At 37.2% G+C, this 27,165-nt stretch overlaps 1 protein-coding gene across 1 annotated transcript in view; it reads right to left on the reverse strand.

Annotated features, from left to right (window-relative positions):
- The window catches only part of Nf1 (neurofibromin 1), a 1,111,953-nt gene that overhangs the window by 991,863 nt on the left and 92,925 nt on the right, over positions 1 to 27,165 (reverse strand). The window contains exon 5 of the mRNA XM_090369763.1: positions 26,940 to 27,058. Within this exon, the coding sequence (XP_090225889.1) occupies positions 26,940 to 27,058 (119 nt within the window). The remainder of the gene's footprint in view (positions 1 to 26,939; positions 27,059 to 27,165) is intronic.

The raw sequence follows: 27,165 nt of genomic DNA on the forward strand, positions 1-27,165 counted from the left end.
GGCCGCTTAGCTACCAGGAAAGCTGCTTCCCAGTCATGCAGGGTGTTCAACACCCTCTGGTGGCCGAGCGTCCTTTGCAGGCTCAGGGCAGCGAGAACACCAAGCAATTTGTACAGGAGCATCAAAACTTATCTCTCGGACAGAAACGTCCAAGTAATAACGCCTTACAAGAAGTTGACCTGGCCGGTCCGCAGGGGCTGCCCTCAGGGATCTGTCCTGGGGCCGCTCCTGTGGAACATAGTGTTTGACGAATTCCTCACCATGGACCTGAGGGAGGTGGAGGCCCAGGCCTTCGCAGACAACTTCGTACTGACGGTCGCGGCGGATTCCAGACAGAACCTTGAAACGCTTGCAAACCAAGCCCTTGAAACCTTGCAGGACTGGGCAAAACTACACACCTTAACAATCTCGCCAACGAAGACGGACTCAGTACTACTGAGAGGGAGGTTAAACCTTAGAAGACCAGCAAAAATCAAGCTGGCAGGACAAACAATCAAACTGTCAACGCAAATTAAATATCTGAGACTGATCATCAATCAGAACTTATCATTTAAACCGCACCTAATCTATCTTAAAGAGAAACTGCGGAAATACACAGCGCTCGTTGCCAGAGTTACATGCAGGGACTAGGGGCTAAACAGGAGAACCCTGTCCCTGTATTATAAAGCCATCTTCATCCCGATGATAACATATGGTACAAGAAAGCAGGAACAGCAGTGAATAAAAGGATACTGAACACGATCCAACGCAACATATTATTAACAATAACAAGAGCATGTAACGCGGTTAGTACGAGTGCCCTACAGATCCTTGCGGGGACCCTACCCCTGGATTTAGAGGCAACCCACTGTGGACTTATGTATCTACTAGCCAAAGGAACCCAAACCACCTACAATGGTCTTACCATTGACATCACCAATAACAGAAAAAATGAGAAACAAAAAATAGTGGACCACCTTGTACAAATTTGGCAGAGAAGATGGACAGACGAGGAAAAAGGAGCGATAACCAAAAACTTTATTCCCCAAGTAACCAAGCTGTATCCCAAGGCTCCCGCATGGCTGTACCCAGGCCTAAACACTACTTTTCTACTCACTGGCCACAGGCCTTTCAAGGCCAAATTAAATGCCTTCGGCATAATCGAAGAATCCCACTGTCTCTGCGGTGAACTAGAAACATGGCATCACGTTATGCTTCAGGGTGAAATATACGAAGACATCAGATGTCAAATGATCACAAGAATTACATACATCCCTAACACCCAGGAACACCATCTCCTGGACACACCAGAAGAATTTGCGGCCTTTAGTCGCTTTGCCCAGGATGTCTTCTCCAGAAGAAAACTACAAATAGCCATCCACCAAGGCCAAGAGGAGTAATGAAACCAAATATGGACGTCAAGGAATACAAGAAACTAAGGACAGGGATATCAACAAATGATTGATGACCATTGGAATATGCCAGACAAAGTTGAGAACAGAACCCACCTGATAGGGATGTAAAAAAAAGCTATCACACAATCAGAAAAGGATGCTGAACCAAAGAAAGAGGAACACAAGGATGCGGCTTGCCCCATGAGTGACAATGAAGAGAAACAGATGTGAGACAAAGGTCTCCAATATGGAGACCTGAAGAGGGCACTCTAACCCTCTTCACCTATAATTCCTAACTCCCAGGGAGGAGGGGATGGCCACACGGTCCCCCCTCTTCTCACGGTCCCCTGTTTCCTCTCTGGTGGAGCATGGGCATGCCCCACTGAAACTGGGGCCGCCTTCTCTATTGGCTCCATACTTCTGCCTTTCCCCCCAGTCTTCTGCCTCCCTCCCCTCTATCTTCACGCTAGCGAAAGTCCCACACATCAAAATTAATACATCAAAACCGCCATACGCCCAGCATTCGGCCTAAAAAATTAAAGCAATAATATTCCCACATCAACGCAAATAATAAAAATCACTTTATTTTATTTTCTTGATGACCATTGGAATATGCCACCCAAAGTTTTTTTTTTTTTTTTTTGGTCCTAGCCGCCGAAATCTCAGGAAACTAAGCGGCAGGACCTGCCAGAGTAAACTAAGTCTACGGAGTTCCTGGCCTGCCTCCACGGGGCGTAAGTGGGGCAACGTTGGATCCCAACAGGGGTCCAGCGGCTAAATGGCCAAAAGAACAACAGTACACGACATTACACGATCCAAGAACCATACACTTTTAAATCTCTGGCATTTACAGTGTACTGTAATACACCACAACGTAAACTACGCGGAGATGGGGGAACCCCTGGTGCTGCTTGACCCTAAAAACACTTACACCCATCCATGCCAAAAGAGGGCAGGCCCAACTATGCACATACTAAACAACGTAATATTACCAGCACCCATAGGAAGAAGCACAAGTCGCATATGGGTGCAGACTCATACGATCACGCACAGTGGTGAAGACCTCAAAGAATCTCGCATCCACTGGAGAAAGTGTAATATCAGTGGATGCCAGCAGTTCCTGTACCCAGGAAACCCAAATCTGGGTACAAGCAGGTGAAAATCCTCTCTCTAATAAACTGGAGACCAGAAATCCTGCCCCCAAAGCATACAAGTGAAGAGAAACAAGATGATACAAGGAAGCAAAGAATATACAGCACCAGCCAAAAAAAAATTATCCACTTCATATGCTCATTCTTTTTAATAATTTCTGTCCAAACATTCAATTACTCTCTAGATGAATACAAATTTCTGTACATTTATTCACAACCATCCTTTTTCAATTTAGTTCACTCAATAATTTTAAATAAATGCCTTAAATTTTTCATTAGTTCACCAATTATCATATATGCTTAGTTTTCAAACACTGCAATTTACAGAACCTATCTTCCTTTGTAAAAATATTCTTTTGTGACCCCCCAACTAATCTTGTTGCTCTTCTCTACACCCTTTCCAACAGATCTATCCTTTTCAAAATTATGTTTCTAAAAGTTGTTGTATATAACAACTTTTAGAAACATAATTCAGTAGTTGCAGGCAAAGGATGAAAGTGATTCTTGAATTGCTTCTAGATGTACCCCCCACTGCTTTGGTGAGGAGTACCTCTGGCATTGCATCCAAAATGGCAAATTTTCATGTGCTTAGTTTTTAGTGAAATATTTATCAGCTAACTGAAATTTTACCATACATTTATTTCTGATGCCCTAGAATTTCAGAACCCCACAACCTGTTTTAGCAGCCTATTTGTACTGCTCAAAGATCTTCTGGAAGTGAGTAGAATGAATAATGTAAGGAAGGATTAGACAAATTACTGTATTAGAAAGGAGGGTAAATATGGGTGCGATAAGGGTATGTCTGCCAAGGGCTAAAGTAGATGACACTGAAGAGAAACTATCATCTTTTAAGGGCACAAAAGATAATACTGTTGTACATGTGGGACTAATGATATCAAGAATAGGAGATATGAGAATTTAATTAACAAGTACAGAGCAATGTTATTTGGTTTTTAGGAGCATTAGCGCCACATTGCTCAGGAGATATGCGGTGATCATTCTCTGACCTTTCCGCATCCTCCGTATTTGGTGGTCACGGGCTCAAACCCTGGTCTAATCAAGAAGCGTGTGCTACGCGCTGCTTCTCCTGCCCACCTGGCTACTGAGGCGCCACAGAGCAATGTAGAGAAAAAGTCACAAGTTAGGATTGAAATTAAAAGTGTCTGCTACACTGCCCAGACACAACAGGAAGGAGTATATGACGAGAACCTTGTCAATCAATTCAGCCTGGAGAGACAGTGCAAGGCTCATGGGGAAGAATTTTTCCCAGGTTCGTCTGTGCTTGTTAACAGGAGAGACTGTTTCTACAGGGATACGATACACTTGATTAGAAGGGGTGCAAGAATATTTGCTGGTGCTATCGAGGAAGTGTTAGGTGGTTAAGAAAACCACTAGCCTGGGGGGGGGTAAGAAAACAGACTAATAGTAGTTGCAGGCAGGGATGAAAGTGATTCTTGTTTCTGATTGCTATCTGCCTGTTTAACTAGGTCCAATTAGTAATAATAAACATAAAGGCTGTTTGGTTAAAAATTTAAATTTAACAACAAACAGGCAAGATAACAGCTAGCCCAACAGATAACTACGAAATGAATTGTTGTTATGTTATTTTAGTTTTTAGGAGCATTAGCAACTAAGGCCATATTGCTCCGAGATATGCGGTGGTCATTCCCTGACCTTTCTGCATCCTCCGTATTTGGTGACGAAATGAATTAGAATATTATATAGAAAATAGAAGGCTAACATAATTTTCAATTTCAGTTGTGGTGATATTATTTATGCTTTCTTTTGGCTTTTAGCTTTCTTTTGCATATTTTCATCTACTATATTCAGATTATGCATATTTGCCATCCCCTGCTCGACCTCTTGCTAAAATTGCCCTCCCATATCTGAATATAGTGTTATCTATTTATTTACTTGTACATTTCCCCCGCCCCCACTGGGTTTTTGAAATTCTTTTACCTGTTTAACCACTACTTCACTTCCACTTTCTACTATCCCTTAAACTCCTCTTAGTTCTGGTACCTTGTGGACTTTTTCATTTCCATTTTAAAACACACACACACACACATTATTTATTCTACAAACCACACAATTATATATAGTAGAAGTAAACTGCAGTTACTGAATTATATGTAAAATTACTGAAAAAATTACTCAAAGAAAATGGGTCGGACCAAGTTTTGTAATTCCAAAGTATTGGTAAAAATATCTTTGCCTTTCTGCATTACTGTTGGTTCCAACGTATCGGTAAAATCTTTGCCTTTTTCTAGAAGATTGTCTTAATGCTAGCTATTACTATGACATTCACTTATGCATTTAAGTTGTTTAATCTTAGTTGTAACAGCACAAAATTCTTCACACAACTAATTACCAGGAACCCTACTAAGGGACGGGGATTTACGCCCCCCCCCCCCCCCCGATAAAATATTCCGAAGTAGTTTACTGTCTTTACCTATTCTTTTATCTATTTGCTTTCTAACTCTAATTTCTTCCGCCTCGAAATCTATTAGAGTAATTTGAGGGAAATTGAGGCACTACCACCATTGCTTTTGCCTACTCCGTTTGCCTGTTTCTTTGGCTTATGCCCTTTGCTTTTTCTCGCCCATTTCACATTTTCCTGCCCATTTAGCTACAGTAACAGAAACACTCTGTAATATGGTAAGAGTAAAGCTATCTGTAGGGGTACAGTTATATTTTGCCAGGCAACCATTCTTAAAAAATTTAATTTTTTTTTATTTTATTGTGCAAGTCATTTTTGGCATGTTAGCATATTAAGCTATCAGTAACTCTTTTTTTTTTTTTTTTTTTTAAATCCAAATTGACTTTTCGGCTATTCTATAGGCTAGATTTGGCATATATTAATAAGGTGTGACTGGCATGTAACTCACAGAAACAGATGGCTCATGTTGTTACTGATAGCATATATTGTGAGGCGCTAGCCGCAAGTTGACGTGCCTTTCAATGTAAGCCTTGTACAGTAAGGGCATCACGATACTCTTGATTTGTTGTTATGTTAATTTTGGATTAAGTATGGCTTCGATTGTTATGGTGGATTTTGGTTCCTTTTTAGGCTATGGTCACGCACTAATATTAGACTATATAGTTAAAATTATAAATATAGAAACATGGTACTTATATATATATATATATATATATATATATATATACACAGTCCATTCCGGTTATTTGGGACACATCGGGACTATTGCATTTTGGCTCGATTAAGCAGCTGCCCCAATTATTCGAAGTTTCACATAAATAGTTAAAAATACAACGTACCCCCCCCTTTATAATTGGTTCACTGTACAATCAAATCACGTTACAACGAACTCAACATAGTAAAGTACCGTTCACTATACGATGTGCAGTAAGCACTAGTCATTGTGATCACGTTTGTGAAATGAATTTTAATTCTATTAAACAGCGATTCTAATTAGCGAAAATAGGAGGAATATTATCCACAGGCTATAAAAGCAAAGATTTATTAAGCACGAATTTACCCCTTATTACCTTACCAATTAAAAAATTAAATGATATGTGAAAATCGGAAGAATATACGTGATAATCAGAATAATTAATACGTACTGTAAAATGTACGTTCGAACTAGTTGACATTTCTGTTCACTGACATTTGTAGGCCGGGTGAAAATTAATTTTTTTATATGATTGAAGATTTCATGAAAGTGTAAACACATTTCATCATAATAACCCACAGAATTCCAGCTGTCGGTATTATCGCAAATTCAGTAAGATCAAGTTTACCGTCCGTTTATGATAGATTTCACTAACAGAAAAGCCCAATAAACAGGTGACTGCCAATTGTTTTTATTGTTTTATGATTGTGACCTCCAGAATTTCGACCGAACCACATGGTACTGTCGGAGACAATCGTAGGGTAATCTCCAGTAGTGCGGTCTCCTGCCCCGATTAAACGGCATGCTGTCAGAATTAAGCAAAGTAAACACTGGCTATTTTCTCGATTGGTTTCTGTTTTTTAAGATTTGCCCCAAATAGACGGCTGCCCCGATTAACCGGAATCCACTGTGTGTGTGTGTGTGTGTGTGTGTGTGTGTGTGTGTGTGTGTGTGTAAATCAGAAAAATGAACAAGGAAATTTACCTTCAGCAGCATGTTGTAAACCATTGGAATGAACTGCCTGCCACAGAGAGTTTAGTAAGAGTCAAAACAGAATTGAATAGCCACAATTCGGCAATGGGACAGGTATGTTGTGATAGAGAGAAAAAAAATTTTTTTTTTTTTCCCCTTTTTTTGGCAGATGCAGAAAAAGAGTGTTTTGCTTCCTTGCATCGTTTAGCCATTATTAATTCTAACTTCACTGCCCTCAGCACATCTTCCACCTATTAAAAGGCTCTGTCTAATGAGGGCTCATACATAAATGTGTGTAACTCTCCCCTTAACTAGTAGTTCTTTAATCCTGAAATTTTCTTCAATGATACTGGCAAAGATCTTTGCACCACCCTTGTTCAAATGTATTGTTTATACAAAATAGTTTCCTTCTACATACAGTGTAGACCATGCTAATAAAATGTCCTCTCAAAAGGCATGCAGAGTCCAGTCTTGAGTTAATCCACAAGGCTTTTAATGAAGCATATAAAGAACATTGCCAGAACCAGCTATTGAATATGAAGCAACAAAGATCAAATTTTTAAACATATTACTTAATACTTGTATTTTAATCAGTCAATATATCAATATACACACAGTGAAAGAAAATCAGAGTGAAAACAATACTGATATGATGCCAGAATTCACTGGCACCATTTGGATCATAATGCAAAACCATTTTGGAAAACTCTCATACAGTCCTTCCTATAGTGCCTGAGCAGAATTGCAGACAAGTATTTTTTATTTATTTTATTTATTTTTTTTTTTTAATTCTGACCTAACTAATGTATGTTTTCAGCATGGTTCTATATTTATCCAACACATCATCAGTTCGTGTGTAATTAATACTTCCAACTTTAACAATTACTTCCAACATTAACAATGCTCTCTCTTTATCCCCTCCCCCCTCATAAAAACTGGTAATGTGTTGGTAGGATAATAAACTTTAGCTCCTAACAGACACACTCTTATTTTAATTTACCCATTCTTATATAGTCACCTAGTCAGATGATATCCTTTTAAACTGGAGAAGGCTGACTTGATTATTCTCCCCTGAGGCCTAAATTAGCAATGCATCACTTGACATAACTCGATACCTTGACAAGTCCAGTTTTATTTGTTCTCTAGGGTGTCTATCTGTTTATTCAGCAATTCAAGTTTTAGTTTTAAATCAGTACACTCCTCCCATCTGCCACCCAGAAAGACAATCAGTTGAGCAAGAATTATCTACTGTATTGACCTCTGAATACATGTCAAAGGTTGTATAAGCAATGAACCCATAACTTGCACAGGAATCACCTACATCCACCATTTGGATCTAAGTCATAACATCCTATGATGATACATTCAAAATGGATCTTGTAGCAACCAATATTAAGATAAGAATTTAAATTACACAATTAACTTAAAGAATTATTACAGAAATTAAGCAGATAAAAATAATCTACTACTGAAACTTAAGAATCTAAACTTTACAAGACACTCAAAAGAGCAAAATACAGTAGAACATCAATTATCTGAAACAAGGAACATTTGTGCTCCCTTCAGATAAACAATTTTATAGTTAACTGAACAATGAAAATTATTTTTTTTAAAAAGTTTACCGTACAGCACATTTATTCTATTGTATTTTCAACTTCTATTTTTTTAGTCATAACATGCTTTTTTTTTTTTTTAATAAGTGTGTATTTATACCTCTACGCATATTTAACATTATAGGTAAAAACATAAATCTGTTTATAAATATAATAATTCACACTTAAAAATTCAGTTATACAAAACATGTTTATCAAAGACTGTAACTAAATACATTACATATTTACTGACATCCAGTGATTACTACCTACTACTGACTGAGGTGTATAAGGCCTTCAATGGTCTGAGCAAGCTGATGGGATTCTTTCTCTTGCTCAGATTATGCACCTGAGGGGAGCATAAATTTAAATTGAGGAAAGACAATTGTAGGATAGATGTGTGGAAATTTGCCTTCAGCAAGCAGGTGGTTGATTGCTGGAACAAACTTCTATCTGTCATTGTGGAATTTGACAGCTTAAATAAATTCAAGGCAGAACTAGACAAACTTTTGGAGTGAATGGATGGGTAAAATGGGGAGGGTTTATTTTATTTTATTTTTTGGCTGATGCTGTATACGCTTGCTTTCTTGCATCACATGCCTCTAAAGTTAATCTAAAAATGCTAATGCTATATGTCCATTAATATACAGATGCACACAGGCATTGTTTGTTTTATGAGGAAGCATTGTTTAACAAATAATAGTGCACACAAAATACAGTAAGGCCACTGTATCCATGGGGGGATATGTTCGAAGACTTACCGTGAATGGTTGAAACTGAGGATATAAGCCAACACCTGCTGACCTCATATATAACGTGATTTTCTTGTATATACATACGTATAATAAAGTTTAATTGATAAATTAAACACACAGTAAGACATTACCAACATTAAATACAGTAATAATAAAGTACAGCAGACTCGATTTACTGGGACATTTCAAGACTCCAAATTAAAAAAAATAATAAAAAATTTACCAGAAATCATAAAATTCAAGTAATAACTAGAACAGATATTTTGCAAGTCGTAAATAAATGACAAGAAATGGCGTTATAAGTCATCATTGGGAGATTAGTGTACCTATTATCTTGCAACTCCCACTGTCTTCACAACTACCGCTCAAAACAAAAAAAAAAAAAAAAAAAAAGAGAGAGACACACCAAATGTTTAGTTTGATTTAGTGCGTCACATCGATTGTTGTGTTCCATCAACACCGCAAAAGGACAAATTTTGTTTTGTTATTTATGTCAGGGTTGTCAGATTTTTTTTTTTTTTTTTTTATAGTAACTATTTTTTTTTTTAGAAATCGTGAAAATGATGGGCAAACCCAAGAGTTGTGCTTTCAAATTAAACAAAAACTTGAAATTATTCAAGTTTGAAAACAGTGCATCCGTTAAATTTCTAAAGAACCATTATAATGCTGGTAACCAAACCATATGCAACAGTAAAAATAAAGGGAAGCTATTCGATTTAAAACTGACATCATAAAAAATAAAGGGAAGCTATTCAATTCAAAATCGACATCGGAAAAAATAAAGAGAAGCATTGTATTGGACGTGCGAGTAGTACAGGTTAAGTTTTTTCAGTGTTTTTTTCCAGGGTTAAAAGTGGGTAACTGAAACAGTGGATATTGAATCGCCAGATACGGGGGCACAACTGTATCTATTAATTTTTCTTTGTCTCAAGCTACTTCGATTTTTCTTAGCAGATAAATCCCTAAGGCTTCTTAATAACAGCACTTTGGGTGAATCATTCTTTTTGCATTTCCAACAACTTCAGTCCTGCTAAAAAAGTTGAAAATGCTTCACTCTATGTAGGAGCAGTTTTGTCCTCATCTAACTCCTTTCATTCCTATTCCTCTTCAGTAATATGTAGTAAATTACTATATTCCATTAGAACTTTAACTTGCATCTCAGACATAAGAAATCCAGTAATTCACATTGTCTATATTAAAATCTTCACATCCAGCAACCATTTCAAGAATTTCTAGAATTTGTGTTGAGGTGACTTGGGAACTAGGTGGATATTCATAAGTTTCAATTTTTATAATGAGAACGTCTTACTATCTAATAACCCAAGAGTATCCTTGGATTATTTGATATTAAAATACAAAAAAAAAAGTTGAATGTTTTAGGTTTAACCAAACACACTGGCCAAAAAAATATGAACTTTTGTATTAAGACAATCAGACAGAAGAAATGCAAATATATGCAAAGAAACTGTGACATGGGTGATGACGTGTTGACTCATTGAGTATAAAGACCACACAAGCTGTTCGACTGCAGTAATCTGAAACCAGAATTGGGGAGGGGGGATGCATAATCTATCAGATCATGTGTTTTCCCTTTTTAAGAGCTTTTTTCAAGGTCTTATTGTGGGTGCACCCTTTAGAAGAGCCATCATTCAAGAAACAAAAGACATAACTGGCTTCTCAAAGGCATCCATTGTACAGGTTTTTAATGACTGGAAAGCAAGCAGTTCTTCCATATCTCAAAGGCATATTTTTGTGGTAGAAAAACAATACTTCAAGAGCAAAGCTGTTATACTCTAAAGAGGACTTAATAAATAACAAAGAACTACAAGGTGCAATTGATCCTATGTTTTATCAATATTTGAAATATGTATTAGCTTCATAGGATGTCTTCTACACAATACTCTCCAAATAATATTGATTAAAAATAGTTAAAAAACAATTTCAACTTAAATGTTCCTCACTCTTCGCTCATGGATGGACCGACACCCCCCCAGGAACAAAGCCGAAGGCCCCAACCCCAGACATATCAAACCACCCACGAAACTCAGAGGTACTGAAGACATTGTCAGATATGCTATAGTTTAAAAGTAAACTTAAAAGATAAAATTTTGATAAAAAAAACACGGCAATGAAATAAAACCACTTTACATGAATTTCCTCCCTTAAGTGGACTAAACTTTTCAACACTTGTCTTGATCACAGGTTGGAATCAACTGAAGCAAGGTGTGTGTGCAGCGATACTAATAGGAGATTAATTGTTATTGTGCATGCATGCAAATTATCACATATCGGAAATGCGTTACGGTCGTCGAACACGAATAGAATTACTGTGTATCCTCATTTTCAGGTAAAAGTTTAGTGTAATTATGTTCAATATTTAAAATCTTGGCTTCGTTCAACAGGAATGTGTGCCCTTCATTTATAGCATGGAAAGCTGATTCTGAAGCCATCGCATATGACACCACAGCATGTTGCATGTCACTGATCCAAAGTACACCTGGTCAATCCTACGTACGTGGAATCACACTCTCCACATGAAATATTATATACCAGGTCACAAGTCTGTCCAGGTTAAGAGGAAAAAACCGAAAGATTTCTTATGTCGGTTTTTCTTATGTCGGAATTTTTGTGTCGGTTTTGCCACTACTTTAAATTCAGTATATCTTAGAACAGACCTGGGCAAAGCGTTTTGGCTGAAGGGCCACATTAGGAATTCAAAAAGAAGGCAGGCCGCACATAAAATACTACTTTTAGATATATATTATTTGTTATCATGAAGAAGAAATATAACATAAAAAAAATTATTCTCTAATAATCAAGAATTTAATGAGATGAATGGAACTGTTTTACATCTTTTAACATTATTTTAATTTCGGGTGTTAATTTTGTAGTTGAGATTCTTAAAACTGCTTGTAAATATTCATCAGTGATGCTTGATCGTAAAGCATTTTTATTTAGATTCATGATGGAAAATGTTTGTTCACATATGCAGGTTGATCCAAAAATAACCAACATTTTTCGGGCAAAATCTTTTATTAAGTTTGTCGAATTTGTCCGAATTAAGAGTATTGTAAAATTTACAGATTTCCTCACGACGGTGCAATTCCCTTAAAAATAGTATCACACTGCAGATCTATAATCTGAAGTTGTAGTTCACTCGGTGCACTATAAATTTCTATTGAAAGTGGGTGGCGCACTATTGCCAAACTTGTCTCAATTTTTCAGAAGTCACCAAATCTTCGTGAAAAGTGTTGATAATTTCACAATATTTTTCAAATTTATTTTCTGGGATCTTCAGCAACTTCATGATTGGAAAGTAGTCAACCTTGTTAATCAATAAATGTCAAAGGAACAACTGGAGTTTTAATTGAAATCCATTCAAACATATTACCATATCATGGGCGTATAAATTTTTCCCTTGTAACACGGTGTTGAAAGTATTTAAGTGTGTCACGATGTCCAGGGTAAACGCAAAATCACAAATCCAGTTATTATAAGTTAAGTCGGGAAAGTCCATAATATTTTTCAGTTTTAAAAATAGAATGATATCATCTTTAAGATCCCATACTCGCCGAAGAACTTTTCCTAAGCTAAGCCATCGAATTTGGCTATGACAAGGAATATCTGTGTACTCGGATTCAATATCTTGAAGAAAATTAACGAATTGTCTGTGTTTCAGGCCCCTCGATCGTATTAAATTTACTAGTTTAATAACACAAGATGTGACATGTTCAACTTTTAACACATTTTTACATAATACTTGTTGATGAATAATACAATGAATTGTAATAAAATTATAATCAGGATAATTTTCACAAATTTTATCCTGAATTTTCTTTAACGCTCCAACATTTTTACCTGTCAAACTTGGTGCTCCGTCAGTTGTTATGCTTACCATTTTGTTCCATTGTAAATTATACCTTGTTAAGCATTTTTCAACTTTTTCAAATATATCAGCTCCTGTTGTTTGGTCTTTAAGAGATTCCATTGAAAGAAGCTCTTCAATAATTTCAAAATTAGAGGTACATCCACGTATGAAAATTAATAACTGTGCAGTATTCTTTTGGTCATTACTTTCGTCGAACGTTTTTAGTCATTACGTTTTTAGCTATCGAGTACCATGTTATGGATTCTAATACTGATAATAATTGCTCATTCAAATTTGTATCGATACATTCAATTCTTACTACGGTTCGCCGAGATAAACTTATATTCTCAAATTTGTGTTTAATGTCAGGACATATAATTCCACAAGCTTCAGTCATACATTCTTTAATATAGTCTGCATCAGAAAAAAGCTGGTTGCTTTTTACAATTATATGAGAAATAACAAAACTTGCCTCTACAGTAGCTTCTTGTTCCTTAGTTAGCCACGTAAACACATTTTGTTGTCTAGATAAATTTTGAATCAATCCATCAGCAGTTTTCTTTCTCGCTTCTGGAGTTAAATTGGCACCATATTCGGAATGTTTAGTACTGAAATGTCTTTTAATATTGTACTCTTTCAACAATGAGACATTCTCCCGGCAGATGAGACAAATAGTCTCATTATTTATGTTAGCAAAAAAATATTTTGTGTTCCACTCTTCATTGAAGACACGATGCTCTTGTTGAATTTTTCGTTTTTTATTCATTTTCAAAAGGGCGTAAATATTATTTTTATTGCTACTGGCACCAAGATGATAATCGAAGATAACACAAAAAAACTAACTGCGAGATGACCATCAGAGAAAACAGACTGGAACTGAGGCCGGTCAGCAGTCCTATCCTATTACTCCACCACCGCAGCAAAGCCGTTGTCGTCATCACCGGTTGTCTGTTACTGTAGTTTCGCGCGGTTAGTTTATAATTGCAAATTATACCGTTATAAAAGCGCCCGTTGGCTGGCTCCGGTTCGAGCACAATTTCAAATTCTATCTCAATTTGAACAATACAGAGACGATAAAACAATTTACAAGTTGACAAATTCTATAATGTATTACATATAGAAATTTATTTTTCAAAAAGGCATCGCAAAAGGCATAAAATAAACTTTTCGAAAATATAATTAAAGCTCGCGGGCCACATGCGGCCCATGGGCCATAGTTTGCCAGGGCCTGTCTTAGAAGATTAAGCTGTTTATACCAATGGTCTATGTAGGGAATAGTAATGAAGTATTTTTTGTTAAGTGTGTTGCTATTTCCTGTGCTTTCTACCCTGTCTTTAGCCTGTATTTTTATCTGATTAATCACCAAAGAGGATATCCTCTATTCAAGAATCTAGTAGTTAATTCATCAATCTCTGTTTGTAAGTCGGATGACTGTGTAGAGGAATATTTGTGTGCATTAAAAAACTGATTAAATAAAATGGATCTTTTATATGAAAATAGATAGTAACTGCCATGGTGAAGGAACATCCCAGTGTTGGTAGGTTTGTGATAAATCTTGAATTGTATATTTTCCCCATTCCTTATAAGTGTAAAATTTAGGAAATTAATAGCCCTAGTTTCAACGTGTTCACCCAGTGTGAATTTCAGTCTAGTACGGATGTTACTGAGTGTCTTTAAAACGTCATTTGTAGTATTATCATCTGTGATAATATGTATATCATCCAAGTATCTTCCACAGTATGTTATACAAAGAAAAAACGGTGATAAATGTATGTGATCAATTTTTTCTAAATAGATCTCTGCTATTAGGCCACTGAGGCTAAGGCCCATTGGCAAAAATAAAATTTGTTTATAATTCTATCTTGGAAAGAAATGTAATTTGCTTCTGTCAAAAGTTTAACCAAATCAAAAATTTTTTTTTTGGGTAATCTGGTTTGAGAAATGCCAATAGTGCTATCATTCAATAATTCCTAAATTATGTCTAATGCATATTCTACACTACCATTTGTATATAATGACGTAACATCCAATGAGAACAATGTGACGTCCAGTCTGATCTTGCAATCTTTCAGATTAGTGAATAAGGTGTCATAGTTCTTGATACTGAATTTCAACATTTGTCTGAACAGTCTTATAATTTGATACAGGTCTGTAGCCAAGGGTGAAAATGTGGAGTTCTTGTAGGAGACTATAGGTCGAATGGGTTGACCCGGTTTGTGAAGCTTCACCTGCCTGAAAAGTACAGGTACATTATATGTTCTAGCCTTAAGTTGTTTTAATTGAGACATTGAGATAAATCATTTTTTCAATAAACGGTAAGGGACTTATATTGATTGAAAAGATTATTAAATTTGGTGGTGTCAGACTATATCAACTAATTAAGTTTAAATCACTGTCTATGACTCGGGTTACCTGTTGAATCAATAAATCTTTTTGTAAGATATCCCTGAGGCTGAAATCCAAATCCACTATCAACTGCGTTTTAAGAAGTATATGCAAAGGTAATTCAGCTCTTCCTCCAAAAGGGAAACTTGAGGTTCAGACAAAACGTGTGAAGAAAGGTTCATCACACATTTGTAAGTGGATATAACACAAATTGTTCAAGTGGGAGAAGGTTGTGCATGGTTAATATATGGATTCTGACCATGTGCTGGCATGTTGCACTTCGCTCATGTGGGTAGGGAGTGAGTATAATTTTGAATTGCATTCTGGTTTTGTAAACCCATGTTATTCCCATGCAAAGAAGTTGTATTGCTATTTCTGGTGCAAAGGCTACAAGGGTCATATTGCACATATCAACGAGATGGAAGTCAGATATGATGACTGTAAGAACAGTCAGAGACGATCATATAGCTATATCCATTTTAGGAAGTAGAAAAATGCCAGCAGATTTGCATCATTGCCTATGATATGACAAAGTGTTAAAAGTTCTTCAAGATTTCGTAGTTAAGGCTGAATGAGGTTTTCCTAAATTATGTCTAATGCATATTCTACACTAACATTTGTATATAATGACGTAACATCCAATGAGAACAATGTGACGTCCAGTCTGATGGGTGTATAGTGTGCAATCAACAAGAATGTGCTTGATTGTGAGAAGAGAGTTGCAGTGTGTACACTTTGGGGAGGGATCATTTCCTGTGAGAAGATAAAGATGGGTGAGGTGACTGTGACCGATTAGTACTCTGAATAGGATGACTTCTTCCTTTCTGTTTACACGGAAACTGGAAGCCCATAACTGTGGTTCAGTTTTTATTTGAAGGAGCTTGTTATTCAGTTGAGCTTTCCATAGAAATGTCCATTGTTCCTTACATATATTTCTTATATAGGATCTGTAGTCAATATATGGAATGTAGTAATCTGGAAATGCTATGTTGGATGAATGTTTGGCTAAAAAAAAATCTGCCTTTTCATTCCCTGATATCCCAGTGTGGCCTGGGATCCAACAAAAGATGACTACTTGCTGGTGATCATGGATATGCATCAGCTGAGTTTTAATGGTTTTTATTAAAGGATGCTTTGGTGAGGAGGAATTTTGCAAGGCTAAAAGTGCACTCTGCGACTCTGTATATATTACACTTTTATGGATGGACAGAAGGAGAATATTTTCTAAGGCAAGCTTAATGGCACATAGTTCAGCTGTATAACTGCTGCATTCACACACAGTGGTGAAGTGGGAAGTGAAACAGAGATGGTGTTATAGGGAAAGACAGCTGCAGCACCTACTCCACTCTCAGACTTTGATCCATCGGTGAATACTTTTGTAAAATGGGGTAATTTTGTGTGAGCAGTATGGAGTTGCTGTATATTGATATTTGCAAGCGAATGTTTTCCTCAGTTTAGGAAATAGCCGTCACAGGATTATTTAATAAAAGACCATGGAGGATCTGAACTGTGTGAATTTTGGAGGACTTTGTCAAGATGTATATATTACAAGTTTGTGATAATGCCTGCAATCTGATGCCAGTAGGCTGAACTGCTCTAGGTTTATTTCTATAGTACATTGTGAACTGTTGTTCCTTAAGTATCAGCCTAATTGGGTGGGTAGAGACTTTGAATTTTGGCTGCGTAATTTAGAATTAACATCTTTCTCCTGAGGTTGAGGGGAAGTTCAGGGGCTTCAATATAATGACTTTGTACCAGTGACATTCTATAAGCACCTATAGCAATCCTGAAGGAAGAACATTAAATAGGGACAAGCCACCCAAGCATGCTTTCCCTTGCGAAATCATATACAGGGGCACAGTAATCAAGGAAAGATCTGGTTAGGGCTATATACAAGTGAAGTAAGGTGTGATGATCTGTACCTCATGATGCAGAAGTACTAAATCTGAGTAAATTCTTTTTTTTCCAGCAAGCAGTCCATAGATGCTTAATGTATGCTGAGAAGTTTATTATCAAAAATCATGCCAAGGAGATGAAAGCTGTTCACAACAGTGATAGGATGATTTCTTAAGTGTATTTCCGAATCTGAATGCATTTTTCATTTGTTACAAAAATGAATAACACTTGATTTCTGATAAGATAGTCAGAAACCATTCTGTGCCATCCATAGCTGAATATTATTAATTGAGGTTTGCAGTTGCCTCTCAATAAAGCTCATATTCTGTGAACTGCAAGAGACGGTTAGATCATCGGCATAAAGGTATAAATTGACAGTATTGAGAATATTTTTTGTCATCTGATTTCTTCTTATTGCAAATAAGGTTGCACTTAGAACAGAGCCCTGAGGGACTCCTTCTTCTTGTTTATATGTTTTGGAAAGGACCTGCTGATAGTGAACTTGAAAGGTTCTCTACCGTAGGAAATTCTGTATGAAATATGGTAAGTGGCCTCTCAGTCAAGGGGATGAAGATCTCTCAGAATACAAAAATGCAAATTGGTGTCAAAGGCCTTCTCAGTGTCGAGACATACCATGACGAGATGTTTATTTCAGATAAACCCATTCTTGATGTTTGTTTCTGCTTTGATCATGAGATCTAGGAATGATCGTTTTTTTCTGAAACCAAATTGATTATCAGAGATCACATTTTGGGAATCAACATAACATGTTAGTCGACGGTGTATTATTTTTTCTAGGGTTTTACTTAAGCAGCTGGTGAGAGAAATGGGACTATAATTATTAGACCCATTTCTTCCCTCGTTTGGGTATTGCCAGTACAAAAGAGTAATGCCAAGAACAGAGGAATGAAAGTTCCATGATGATGAGATTGTAGAAGGTCAACAGCAAAGATAGTGATTTATTGTCTAACTGTTGTAGCATTATGTATACTACATCGGGGTCAGCAGCACTGTTCTTTGCAATGGATAGAGCCTTTCGAAGTTCTAGGATAGTGATTGTACAGTGGAGAGTATGTGGTTCTGAAATTCAGATGGCATTTCTCGGCTAAAGCCTTAAGCTTTTGAAATGATGGTTCATATGCCGTTGATTCAGATAACCGTGAAAATACTCTCCCCAGGGCATATGCGATCTCTGCAGGAGTAGACAGATCCAACCCATTCCACGTGAAAAGTGGGGAGGACAATGGAGGAAATTTTACATTTAATTGCCTTATTTTTCTCCATATAATTGTAGTAGCAGTATTTTTATTAATTGAGCTTGCAAACTGAACCCAAGAGTCTCCTTTTGCTTTCTTCCTAATATGGCAGGCCTTAACTCTTGTAGTTTCTTGTAGTTTATAAATTTAGCAGTGGTAGGATGTTTGCAGAATAAATTCCATGCAAGGGTTTTTCTTTTTTTTTTTTACATTCTTACAGTCCTCATTCCCCCAATACTTTCTGATTCTATGGATGCTTGACTGTGATTGTGGGATGGCAACAGATGCAGCTGTTAGGATCTGTTTGGTAATATGGCTGGCAACTTTGTCATTGGATAATATTTGATGGTCTGATTGTCGAAGGATACACGAGAAGTGTACTTTGCCCAATCTGCCTCAGAAAATTTCCATTTTGTGTGGTTTTCTGAAATTATGCAGTGTGATGTTTGAATTTTACAGATTATTGGGTAGTGGTCACTCAAGTGGATTATCCAGAGCTGTCCACTCAATACCAGGAAAGAGAATTGGAGAGCAGATGGAGAGAGCTATTGCAGAGACTGTACCTGTTGGGAGGTGGAAATAAGTTAGTGAACCAGTATTTAACATGGTTAGATTTTGTCTGTCGACGAGCATTTCAATGAGTTGTCCTCGTCCATCTGCATTGGGAGAGCCCCACAAAGGATGGTGTCCATTGAAGTCGCACAATAACCAGAAAGGAGTTGGCAACTGCAGAATAAGATCTTCAAGTTCATGAAGGGTACAAGAATGACTGAGCAGCAGATAGATAGAAACAAGTGTGAGCGTAATGCCATTGACTATTTGCATGGCAACAGCTTCAATAGCAGTTTGTAATGGAATGCCTTTACAAGGGATTCGTAAGTCTATGAGTATGGCTACCCCTCCATGACCATTAGCGGTAGCAGGTCTGTCTTGCCGAAAGAGAGTATAATTTTTTTTATCAAGGGAGACTATTATTATTATTATTATTGTTATTTGGGTTTTTTTTTAGGAGCATTAGCAACTAAGGCCATATTGCTCCAGGATATGCGGTGGTCATTCCCTGACCTTTCCGCATCCTCCATATTTGGTGGTGATGGGCTGGAACCCTGGTCTAATCAAGAAGCATGTGAAGCAAGGGAGACAACTGAGGTGTTAAATATGTCTCTTGTAAGCAGATCGCAATTTGATTATGGTGCAAAATTATAAAGTGGATGTCGTTGATATTGCTGTGAAAGCCTCTGCAGTTCCATTGGACAAGGTTTTCCATTGTTTTGGTTTAAATGGAGAAGCTATATCTGTCTGCTTTTTGGAAGTCTGTTTCAGGAGGTCAATTCTCATTTTATTTCTCTTTGAAAACACAGTTCTTGCATCTATTTCACCTTCAGGATGAATCTTCAGAATGGTTTCAGTTTCAGTTTTCTTTTTTTTTTTTTCAGTTTTCCTCTTAACTGCACATCTCATTTGTATCCATAAGGGAAGATTCAGCATGCTCTTTGTTAAAGGGATCAGAGTTTTCTGTTTGAATAGGTCTTATGGAAGTTGTATGGATAACAGGTGGTATTGTGACTGGCATGTTACTGAATCTATTTGAAGTCTGTTGCTTTGAGGACTGAGGTATAGAAGAGAGTAAAGTCCAAGCCTATTCAGAAATAGAGATGCTTGGCGGAATTGATGTATCAGTTTGAACCGATATTGTATGAAATCTTTCAGTAGCATTGGCATATGTACGTCTCGGCATCTATTGCTGTAACTGTTTTCTTGCTTCAGAAAATTAGACATTTTTTCTATCTTCTACCTCTGGGTTTTCTTTTCATATTTCCACTGTTCACATGTTTTAGAGAAGGTGGTTGCCTTTACAATTAGGGCAAAGTGAGGACTGCAATTTACAATCAGCTTGGGAATGCTCCTTCAAACTCTAGATAGGGCATACAGAATCACCTTGACAGAACATTTGGGAGTGTCCAAATTTCTGACATTTATAACATCTATGTAGGTCAGATGTATTAATGAGGCTAGTGGCAGAGAAGAGAATGTATGGGATGCATATAAAGTATCAGGCGATACAGAAGCCCATGGCAGGTATAAACTAGTCTGTAATCAAGTCATAAAGGAGGTTAGGCAGGTGAAGGCAGATTATGAGAAATCTTTGGCAAAGGATGCAAACAAAAACAGCAATGAGTTCTTTATTTATGTAAACTCTAGGAGGAAAGGAATGAATCAGATTGAACCATTTAACATAGATGGGTTGACTAATGATGATCATGCTCAGATAGCTGATAAACTGAATGAGTATTTTGCATCTACATTCACACATGAGGAGTTATTCAATGAGGGGAGTGCCAGAAGTTTAACAAATGCTAACAGGGAGCTAAGTGATTTTTAACAACTGAGAGCAAAGTGGAGGAAAAATTGTCAAAGTTAAACGTAAGGAGGGCACCTCGGGTGGACGGGATCTATCCAGTTATATTAAAGGAGGCAGCAAAGGAAGTAAGCAGGCTCTTGGCCATAATTATGAGAGCTTCCTTGGACTCAGAGGAGGTCCCCATGGACTGGAGGTGTGCAAATATATCATCAATTCACAAAGGAGGTTCAAAAGGTGACAAAAGTAACTACAGACCTGTTAGTTTAACTTGTGTTCCGGGGAAAATAATGGAATCACTTTGGTTAAAGAAGCATTGCAGGATCATCTAGACAAGACTACAGTAATAGTTAAGACACAGCATGGGTTGGTCAAAGGGAGTTCTTGTCTCACCAATTTGATTGCTTACTATGATATGGTCACAAAGGAACTGAATGCCAAAAATAATTTTGATATCATATACTTGTATTTTAGGAAAGCTTTTGATACTGTTGCACATGGAAGACTGCTGTACAAATTGGAGAGGTATGGCATCAAGGGTAAAGGGATGGTTTAGAGGGAGACAACAGAGAGTAGTAATCAATGGACACTGCTCTTCGTAGGCAAATGTTATTAGTGGAGTTATCCAGGGTTCGGTGTTGGACCCACTGTTGTTTTATATATTTATCAATAATACTGATGAAGGTATATCAGGTTTAATGTCCAAGTTTGCAGATGATACAAAGGATGGCAGGGTTGTTAACAACAGTAATGACAGTATGCTACTGCAACTGGATCTAGATAAGTTGGGAAAATGGGCAGAGAAGTAGCAACTGGAGTTTAACATTGACAAATGCAAAGTACTGCATATGGGCAGCAATAACCAAAGAGAAACGTACCAACTGGGTGGTACTACACTAAGGGAAGTGGAAAGTGAAAAAGACCTGGGGGTAATTGTGAAGCCAAATACAAAGTTCGCTGAGCAGTGCAGACGGGCTGCCAGGGCAGGTCATGGAGTCTTGTCAATGATATATAGGAATTTTGCTAGCAGGGACAGAGAGGTGATAATCCTGTTATACAAGGCAATGGTCAGGCCACACATTGAGTACTGTGTACAGGCCTGGAGGCTTCATTTTAGGAAGGATGTAGAGTTGCTAGAACAAGTACAAAGAAAGACAAAATTGGTGAGGGGAACAAAGGGGTGCTCTTACCAAGAAAGGCTTAAGTTCTGCAAATTGCAGTGCCTGGAGATTAGGCACCTGTGAGGTGATCTGATTGAGGTGTATAAGATCTTGAATGGGTTGAGCAAGCTGAATGCTGATGGGATTCTTCGTCTTGCTCAGACTAAGAACCTAAGAGAGCACAATTTCAAATTGAAGAAAGATAGTCGTAAAATAGATGTGCGGAAATTTGCCTATAGCCAGCGGATAGTTGATTGGTGGAACAGGCTTCCATCTTTTGTTGTGGAAGCTAATAGCCTAAATAAATTTAAGGCTGAGCTGGACAGACATTTGGAACGAATGAAATGGGAGGGGGTTTTTTTTTTTTTTTTTTGGCTGATGCTGCATAAGCTTGCTTTCTTGCATCGTTAAGTAAATTGTAAATTGCAGCCATTATCAACCCACTGCAGGATGGAAGCCTCCTCAACAATTCATGCTGAGGGAAAATGGACCATAATCTGCCACGCTGGTCCAGTGCGAGTTGGCAGATCAACCGTATTTAACAGTCAGGAGCTTGAACCCCAGTCTACTCAAAGAGCATGTGCCACTGCACTCCCGCTCCTGACCACTTGGCTACGGGCCTCTACTAATGCTAATCTTATTGGATTTGGAAATTTGGAATACATGGGCAAATGCGGCAGTTCAAATACCCAACTCTCACTGATGAAGGTAGGTTTGGTGAACTAAACGTCAGTATGAGGTTGCAAGTTGGAATAAGTTTGCCATCTTTCTTCAGCGTATTCTTTTTGCTTGTGTGACCTTCTTATCTTGTAATTGATTGACAATTTCCTCCTCTGAGACATTCATTAGATCCCATTCTGAGATGACACCTTTAGAGCTATTGAGTGTAACATGTGGTGACACTTTGACTGGAATTCTGCCAAGTGTGGTGAGTTTGAGAAGGGACTCAGTGTTTAGAGTGCTAGTGGTCTCAACAAGTAGGTCGCAAATTTAAGACCATTCTCAGGGAATCTGCTACATTTCCAGACATTTCTGTATGAGAAATGGCAATAAATTGCCTATGGTCTGATTTGTTAATTAATGTTGGATCAGGAAACGTGGATGTTCTATTACGGATGCATCCATCTTCAGTCTCTTTCAGTTGGTTTTGTCATCATCGAGTTGGTGCAAATCCACTGAATTTGGATTTGCTGTCAAAATCCATGTTTTGCTCCTTTTGGCCTAGGGGGTTTGCTTTACAGCCCAGGTTTATGGCCCCGCCCACAGAGAGCCAGATGCAGTGTCACAAGGTGACCTTGTGGCTGAGTTAATAAGTTAGTACTAATAGAAAAAGAAACTGAAAGGTGGTTTCCTTTTCTGGGTCTCTGCCTACTTCTTGTAGTGCAGAAGAGCTACTTTGATGGACAAATCAAAAAAACAGTTGTTGAAACAAAAAAGTAGAATCTATTCGCTGAAATGCTCTTTAGAGAAAATGCTTTTAGAGACACTAGAATCACTTTGCCATGGAACGTTTGGCATTCAGGGCCTATTCCCATGCAAAGAAGTTGTAGGTGACACATTACCTCCATGCATAGAAATATTGCTTGTACTGCTATGAGTCCGATTAAGGCTCTGTAATGTCTGTAATTTGTTAAAATGCCTGGTTTGTATCTCAGTTACCATTGCCTCATGTCTTAAATCTATAGGGGCCTTCAGGACCGCCCAATCCCTCAGATGTAAATATTTCTTTACCCTGTTGCAGAGTTGTTGTACTGCCTAAAATGTTTACTCTTAACTGCAAACTGTGATTCCAATGTGAGTTTAATGACACTATGTGATATGGCAAATGACAGTCAGTTTATCCCAGGAATCTTCTCTGATTAAAAGTGACTTTAGCAAATTTTGGTACAATATTCTCAAAAAGACAATACTTTAAAAATGCGAACATCATGAGATATGTCGTTTCTGTGCAAAGTATCAGTGTCACTAATGTACGCATGCACCAAATTGTGAAAAAAAAAATCTCCCATATTGACTGTTCAATACGAACACGGGTATTGTGTTATAACAATCGTTAAAAAATAAATTATAAAAATTAAAATTATGCGAATTATGAAAATGGAGAGGGAGAAGTAAATAAATAGTCAACATAATACAGAAATCAGAGTATAAAAGGATCAATTGATCCTATGTTTCCTGAAACAATTGATCCTGAAACACCCTGGAAATGAGAATACACAGTAATTCTATTAACATTCGACGATCATACCTCATTTCCGATTCGTGGTCATTTGCATGCATGCACAATAACAATTAATCTCCTATTAGTATCGCTGTGTGCACGCGCACACACACACCTCACTCCTCTCTCTCTCTCTCTCTCTCTCTCTCTCTCTCTCTCTCTCTCTCACACACACACACACACCCACCTCACATCAGTTCATTCCAACCTGTGATCAAGACAAGTGTCAAAAAGTTTAGTCCACTTAAGGGAGGAAATTCATGTAAATTGGTTTTATTTCATTGCCGTGTTTTTTATCAAAAAATTATCTTTTAAGTTTACTTTTACAACTTGATAAAATTAATAGCTAAAGCTTAAGTGACAGTACTCACCTCAAATAACCCACTTAGTTGTATGGTGTTTGAGGCGAAAGTTGTGGAAATTCAATTAGGTTGCATAAAAATAAAATTGTAGAGATTATTAAAACTGTAATTAAAAGTTTACCCAAAGGAGGAAGACGTCAGTGCTCCATCCCCTGGTTGTCCTATATAAAATTTGTTGAAACTGTGAAGAACTAATAAATAAAGCCAATAGTCATAATGGACGAGTTTCATAATAATGTCTTCAGTTGGCAATAATGAAGGAAAAAAAGAGGTTGTATACTTAAAGAGATCCTAAGTTCCCCTGATACATTTCAGGACATGTGAGAACTTGACATGTGCAAGGTTCCCAATGGGGGAAAGGTTTGTTGGAAGTTTCACGTTTAAAACATTTAATGTGGTGTTACGGCAACACTATTCTATAACAAGTGCTTCCTCTTGGAAAAGTTTATAACTTGATTTTAATTTTATAATTGTAATGGCTGAATCAATTAGAGGGTTGTGATTATGAGAATGTACATGCTGTGTGAGTTCTGTGCTGGCTTGATAAGTCTTAAAGCTATTGTGGTGATAATATGCACCTGTATTAGAAGTTTTAGATGTGCCGTATTTTGTGGTGGTACTCCCAATTTAGCATACGTTACAATCGGATTGGCATTTAATCAAGTAGATGATGTTGTTGATGTCGTGTATCAAATATTCATGTTTCTTTGTATGTGTTAAATATAATCCCCAGTTTGTTATACGATGAAAATGTTAATGGTATGTCTGTGTTGGCGAACACTTGACGAAGTTGTCTGGCAAGTTGACTATGATAGGGGAGGACAATCTATGTATTTTGTTGGTTGTTCTGGTTGGTATTATGATTATGCAGGTTATTGATCCTATTTTCTACAATGGATATTGTATGTCGAAACAACTGTGTAAAGGGTATTTCCTAGCTATGAACTTTTTTGTGAGATACTGTAATTCTGTGGCTAAATCATCATGTATCATCATTTATTTATTATTTATTCACAGTTTCAACAAATTATAGGACAACCAGTGGATGGAGCAGTGCAAGTCTTCCTCCTTTGGGCAATTTTTAATTACAGTTTTAATAATCTCTACAATTTTATTTTTATGCAACCTAATTGAATTTCCACAACTTTCACCTTAAACATCATACAACTAAGTGGGTTATTTGAGGTGAGTACGGTCAGTTAAGCTTTAGCTATTAATTTTATAAAGTTAAATTTTAAAATAACGGTACATTAAGAAGTTCTATCAATTAACTAAGTTTACTCTTACACTATGACATAACGACATAATGGCATATATGACAATGTCTTCAGTCACTCCGAGTTTCGTAAGGGATTTGATATGCCTGGGGTCAGACTGGGCCTTCGGCTTTGATCCTGGGGGTGTCAGTCCATCCATGAGTAATTGAGTGAGGAGCACAGTTAATTTCAAATTGTTTTTTTAATCAATATTATTTGGAGAATATGGTGTAGAAGACATCCTATGAAGCTAGGAGGTAATCTGTTACATATTTTAAATCTAAGGAGGACTGTGTGCAAAAACAGGACATCCAGTGAGTGTGCAGCAAACAACATCTGAATTCAACCAAGTCCAGAATTGTCCTATTTCAACCAGTACCATGCACAGGGAACTAAAGTAATTGGGTACTGGCAGTCACCTGCCTATTTGTAAGCAACTTTTTGCAGAGAAAAGCAGAAAAATCTGCTGGCAGCGGTGCCGAGAATGTCATGATTGGACAGTGGAATGGTGGAAGAAAGTCGTGGTCAGACGAATCATGATACACTTTGTTTTGCACTGATAGTAAGCAGAAAGTGTGGTAAGAACATCATGAAATGATGGGCCTACTTGTTTTGTTACGACAACACATGCATGGAGGTGGTATCACAGTATGGGGAATGTTTTGTTGGCACAGACTGTCTGCTGATACTGGTGGAAGGTCATTCGGCCTTCCACCAGTATCATCAAATGATCCAGGGAGTACCTGAATTTGTATCTGATTGACTGCACCCTACAATGTTACAATTTTATCCCAAAGGTGATGGCCACTATGGATGACAATGTAACAGTGCATCATGTCAGAATCATGCAAGAATGGTTCAGAAAATATGACACAGATTTCCACCATCTTCCCTGATCTCCACATTCACCTGATATGATGGAGAGAGCTATTCAACAATGAAATCTTCCTTCAATTTTGTAGCAACTACATGATATTTTGCTGGAAGAATAGTTACAACTAAAACAAAATGCACCAAAAAACCTTATAGAATCCACTGCCGTGCCACACACTTGTGGTTATCAAAACAAAGGTGACCTAATTCAATACTGAATAAAGGTTTATATTTTTTTGGCCAGTGTGTGTAAATGTGATACTCTGAATTAATGATTAGTGAATTGGTTAAAAAAGTAATTACATGGGAATTAATTATTTACTTACCTAGCAGAAATTCTACTAAAAACAGCATTAAAATTATTGAGGCTTAAGGCAAAAAGAACTTTGGATGCAAGGTTTTTTAGCTGTATTACCATGGGATTCTCACTGGGCATATCTATAAACTATAAGAAAAAATATTACTTTCAATGTATCCATTAACTGTATTAAGAATTTAAAATGTGCAATATTTTAACATTCAGATTAATTCAAATATATACATAGAGAACTT

This window comes from Mastigoproctus giganteus, chromosome 3 (assembly GCF_048544385.1).
Source record: "Mastigoproctus giganteus isolate SK-2022 chromosome 3, ASM4854438v1, whole genome shotgun sequence".
Taxonomy (NCBI): domain Eukaryota; kingdom Metazoa; phylum Arthropoda; class Arachnida; order Uropygi; family Thelyphonidae; genus Mastigoproctus; species Mastigoproctus giganteus.